At 40.5% G+C, this 5,586-nt stretch overlaps 1 protein-coding gene across 1 annotated transcript in view; it reads right to left on the bottom strand.

The window, feature by feature from the left end:
• LOC105625567 (zinc finger and BTB domain-containing protein 18) overlaps window positions 1–5,586 on the bottom strand; it is a 52,674-nt gene that overhangs the window by 17,703 nt on the left and 29,385 nt on the right. Inside the window, exons 3-6 of the mRNA XM_012206889.1 lie at window positions 4,941–5,161; window positions 3,576–3,955; window positions 2,842–3,086; window positions 2,461–2,763 (exon numbers count right to left, since the gene is read on the bottom strand). Coding sequence (XP_012062279.1) covers window positions 2,461–2,763; window positions 2,842–3,086; window positions 3,576–3,955; window positions 4,941–5,161 — 1,149 coding nt within the window. The remainder of the gene's footprint in view (window positions 1–2,460; window positions 2,764–2,841; window positions 3,087–3,575; window positions 3,956–4,940; window positions 5,162–5,586) is intronic.

The following is a 5,586-nucleotide window of genomic DNA, read 5'->3' as shown; positions in this document are numbered from 1 at the left end:
AAATTAATTAACTTTAGTTAGTAACGTACGCGTTCGTAGCGAGATTACCTACTAAATTAACTAAACTAACTTTAACTTAGGTACGACTAGCGAACAACACACACACACACACACACACACACACACACACACACACACACACACACGGTTCGGTTTTTTCCTTTTCCAAATAATTTGCGCAATAGCACTGGGATGTCGCGTAAATTTCACGCCAAGGTGATGATCGGTATGGCGAAGTAGCACGATTTCTAACGAAGGCTCTAACAAAAAGTAACGCTTTAACGACGAATTCTCGATGAGTATAACTGTACTCCCGATAGAATAATTCAACAATGCAACGAACTTTTTTACCGCCTCGCTGTAGTTTCTCTCACTGTATTTCTTCTCGAGCAGAGCTTCAAAGAATTCCACGGTCACATTTACATTAACGCAACAGAATATCCTCACTGTCTCTATTTTTTTTAAATAATATATCTTTTCAGAGATTTACGTCTTTGCACCTCTGTGTCTTCGCACGGCCTTTGAATAATTTAAGAGCGGCCAAATTTTTTTATTTCAACGTTTTGTTTCAATGAGAGATGAGAGACATATAACTCAAAACAGTTTAGGAAACGTGAAAGAAGATAATACGATAACGAATATTTGTTTTATGGTGGCAGATTTGACATAAGAATGAAATATTAGATGCAGTCTCTGTGTGTGAAAAATTCTTTTATTTCATGTTTTTTTCAACATCGCATTCATGACGCAACGATTAATGTAATATTTTTTTCGACACGTTCCGAGTCTCTTTGAAAATCTCGGAGTAATGTGAAAGTGCAAAGGAAGGCTTTCGAGTCGACCGCATGGACCGCTCCGAACTTTGATACATTAATAAATAGCTTCTCCGCCTATCAGTGGACTTCTTTTACTCTTCCTTGAGCACGTTTAACATGCACGGATTGCCTCCCCTGTCCTTCCCGTTTCTTTGCCTTTTCTCCTCTGCGGGCCTAATGTCAATAACCGTTGCATTAGTTGACGCTTCGTTACTTTCTTTGCGGCGGGCGAGCGAGCAGGCGATTAAAAATGGTCGGGGTGTCATTCGCGATGGTACACGGTCGCCGCGACGCCGACGTCGAATCGCGTCGGTGTTGGTGACCAGCGTCCGTCGCACCTGTTTCACGTGGCGTCGTCGTAGCATCACGCTCGGTGATTTGCTCGCCGGAGCAAAAGATGTTCCCAGTGGCTGCACCGTCGCCTGCATCCTCTTTGTACACTTTGTTCACACCGTGAAGGCAAGTCGTAAGGCATCACCCAGTCCCGCACGGACGGAGAGACCCGGTAAATCCACGTACAGCGTCGTCGCTCTCTCTTTCTGCACGTTAGAGCGTCGCCGAAGCGGAGACTGACGTACACATGGATGAAAAAAGATATATACGAAAACCGTTACGAAAACCGTATTATCTCTCGGTTCTATATATTCTTTGATCAGTCTGAGATCGATTTTCCTGTCCTCTTTGAAAGTCAAGAAATTGAATGAGAAGAAAGATTTTTTTTAAATTCCGTTTTAAATCCGTTAAAAGATCCGTTCGTCATCGAGAATGTGGGATAGTTCGGAGAACATCAGATGGCGTCTTTTCCACAGCTTCTTTTTACGATGCACTGTTTTATCTCTTGCCGCGAGACAACTCGGAAAGAAGTGAATGGTGCAAGGATGAGAGAAACGCGGCAGTTGCAACATCCGCGGTCGGGCCCCACGTGCAGCTGATGATGCAACGCTCGTGCATTTTGTAACTCCGTGGGCCAGAAGGCCTTCTTACCCGGCATATTGGATTAGATAAAGTCGAGAGCATTGAGTAATCGCCCAATTAAATGGCTCGTCAGCCAAATATCGCGCATATCTTAAGTTATAAAATTTAATTTTCCGAAATGTTCGTAAGGAAATTTATCATTCGCATTATTGTATATTTTGATGATGAGTTAAAATACACATGATATGAACGTGAAATTCATAAACTTGCATAAACTTGCAAGATTTTATTCAGTTCGAGCCCGTTCACTTGCCATATCATCCTTGAGTTCACTGTCAATAGACTTAGCTGCGTTGTTATCTCTTACTTGCGAGGGTTTAACGATCTAATATTATCGTCAACATGATTAATATATGTGCGTGTGCGTATGTTTCACGATAATCCATTACTCTCTAAAATTTTTAGAGTGAATCCCATTCTGAAAATTGAGCTACTCTTTTTTAAGACTTGCTCAATTTTCATTCTTTAGTTAGATTCCATTTCAAAGAATTTAGAGAATAGATCATCGCACGTGTTGGATGAAATATTTTTGTGCAATTAAGCTGTGTAAAAATCTCATTTCTTCAACGCGTCAATCAAATCGAATCTCCACCGAATTAAAGACTCAATTGCGCCGTACGCGTAAGTGCAGACGATGTCTTGTGACTTAAAAACAATGAATGGTACTCACCGCCGTCGACAGTAGAGACAGTGCTGGCCTTGTTGATCTTCGTGTTCCACATAGCGAGCGCGGGAGGCGCAGCGGGACTCTGATCGGGAGTCGGCGGATGAACCGCCGGCATCGGAACCATCGTCGGACCCAGCTGTGCTCCAGCCAGATGGTCCGAGTTCGATCTGTACAAGCCCGCGTCAAACCCCCGTCCGGGATAAGCCTCGTCATCCCGCTTGGACAATCTCTCCGCCAATTTCTCCGCCCTCTCTCGATCGGTCTCCTGTTTTATTCGAAGGTCTGGCTCCTGTTTTATTCGAAGGTCTGCGAACACAAGATCAAGAGCTTAGTTGCAGGACAGGTCGATTTTACATCGATTTTATTATAGTAGGTTTATCTCACCTTCGGCAACGCTTTCCTTGAGATCACAATTGCTGCGTTCCTCGGACCGCGCTCGTTCCAGCTGCTGTTCCAGTTCCGTAGGCGTATGTGGCGCGGTGTGGGAATGCGAATGAGTTTCAGAGGGATGGGTGAACGATTGATAGAAGTGATTTTTCAACAATGGATGCGGGGCGGATGCCGGCCGGAAGGCAGGGCCGTCGCGCAACACACTCGCTCTTCCTAACGTATCGACATCGCTCGGCGATCTAAAAATACGTGGTCGCAGCTCGTATAATCTTACGCGAGTGAATTGGCAAGGGCACGTAATACGGTGCGAATATTTGGTAAACACGCATAATACGAAAAGAGGAAGCACGGGGAAAATCAAATCCGGAAATTGACGTAACGCCAAGTGGGGCAAATGAAGGAATACTCAAAACGTTCTTTATATTATACGATAAAGTTCCTTGGAAGATTTTATGGTCTCGATTAGCGCAATATCCGCGCAACATAATTGACGAAAATCTATTTTGATCGTAAAAGTAATATTTCAACAAGTTGAGATAGAAATTCGAAGAAACCGTAAAAGAGTCGCTTTGCCATAACGATTCATTTCCTTATCAAAAATATGATAATTTAGATATTGCTTTGTCGTTCGCGGATTGTCACATACGTCATCGTCATTAGAACGAAGGAAGGCCGCTCGTGGTCAGTTCCTCGTAAAAGAGCTTCGCATCTCGGCGAAAGGTTCTTACCTCATCACCCTCTTCGGCGGGCTCTCGCAATAAGGAGAGGTGGAGTACACATTGGGCACGATGTACTCCGGGGCGGGCGACGGCGCTGGTGTGGGGGTCCTCTTCATAATATTCCTGACCGCCTCGCTCATGTCGCTCACATCACCGACGCCACTACCACCGCCCCCGTTGCCGATGGTACCACCGATGCTACCACTGCCGACGCTACCGCTACCGACGCTACCCCCGACGCTACCACTACCACCGCCTCCGCTACCCCCGCCTCCACGAAGAGCAGTAACATCGCCAGTGCTCTCTGCGTCCGCGGAGGTGTTGCTTTCTGCAGCGTGCCTTTGCGCCACCGCCAGCTTTTCGTGCTCAATGATCGATAAACCTTTAACCTGGAAAAGAAAAGAATTATGGATGAATGAATACATTTCAGAAAAATATCACACGGAGGGAATAATATAAGAAATATTGTATAACGATACACAAAAATATTGTGCTATAAGAATTATGATGATAATAAAATATATATAATTTTTAATGGGATTCTAAAAATATTTATTGCATTTAGAAAGTTCGCGTAAATATTGGATTATGTTAATGAACATTCCACGTCACTGATGTCAACATGCGATAAAAAAGCATTTTGTGTAAAAAAATATTTGTGAAAACAATCTACTCACATTCCTGTTAATAATTTGTGTTGAATTTTTTAACATATTCGAGTACTAATTTATCATAATATGATTATATTATTTAAATATTCTATGTTAAATTGATATTCTTAGTGTCAAAAGGACACAATTTATAAGTAAGTAAACATGTAATACAAAAATATGTTTTAAAATGTATAAATTCTAAAATATGTGTGTTAATTTAACATATCATAAATATTAATTATATCTACTAAAAAAAAATATATATATTTCCACAGTTTGTAAACAAACTGTGAAAATATATATATATTTTTTTTTACAAACTGTGTCAATCATTTTTTTTCTGATCATTTTTTTTCACACAATATCTTTGTTGTTTCCTAACATGTCGATCTTATGTTAAATGAACACAAAAATTTAAGTGGGACATGTGAAATGTGTTATATTCGTCACAAATTTTCCAACAGTCAATTAAATAAATATATCAATTAAATAAAATCACACATTTTTGCATTAAATATTTGAAAATATCGAATGAAGACATACGATACAAAGTTCAGTCAATGCATTTCCGAGATGAATTTGACAAATGATTTGACTTTTCTACAATATAAATGATACATAGACTTTAACCAGTGCGTGTTTTGAAGCCGCGCCACGTGTACAATTATTCGGGGGATGTTATTTAGGGTCATTATTTACGGAAAAAGAGACAGGCACGTACTTGAAGGCATTCAGCTGCCTTGAGGAAGGAGCTGAGGGATTCCTGGGACACATGTACCTCTCCACGGTACATGAATTCGAGGAGAGACGCCATATTGTGGGCACTCGTCCCATCGAGAATAACGATCAATCCCGCGGGAGAAGGCGGCATTCCTTCGAAAAGCTCCTGAAAATGCTTGCTGCATGCTGCGAGGATTAACCTGTGTGCCTTGAACGTAACTCCTGAAACATAAATAAGATGTATTGATTTCAAAATATGAATGATGTAAGAAAGTACATACTGTCATCAAACATACTATTATCAAAAGAAAATATTTCGACCATCGCTAATCCATTGAGTAAATGAAAAAAATATATATACAGGGTAATTTTAACATATTTCGTCACCCATCATGAACTGGTAGAGTGAATCGAATTGAATTGAAAAGTCCTCTATCGTTTTGCAATTTCCAATAGTTAATAAGATATTAATCACTAAAAATTGCCAAATATTGATCTTGAATAATTTTTTACTCAAATACTATCAACTTTACAGAAAAGCTGCAAGAGACAAAAATCATTTATTTTCTTCTCATAAAGTTCTGAGAATTTTTTCAGAATTTTGAAAATATTTTCTCATGTTGGTAAAAATAAGAAAATGCAGTACT

The sequence above is a fragment of the Atta cephalotes genome, assembly GCF_000143395.1.
Source record: "Atta cephalotes unplaced genomic scaffold scaffold00003, whole genome shotgun sequence".
NCBI lineage: Eukaryota > Metazoa > Arthropoda > Insecta > Hymenoptera > Formicidae > Atta > Atta cephalotes.
The sequence above is the reverse complement of the archived record's forward strand: the minus strand, read 5'-3'. Positions and strand labels throughout refer to the sequence as shown.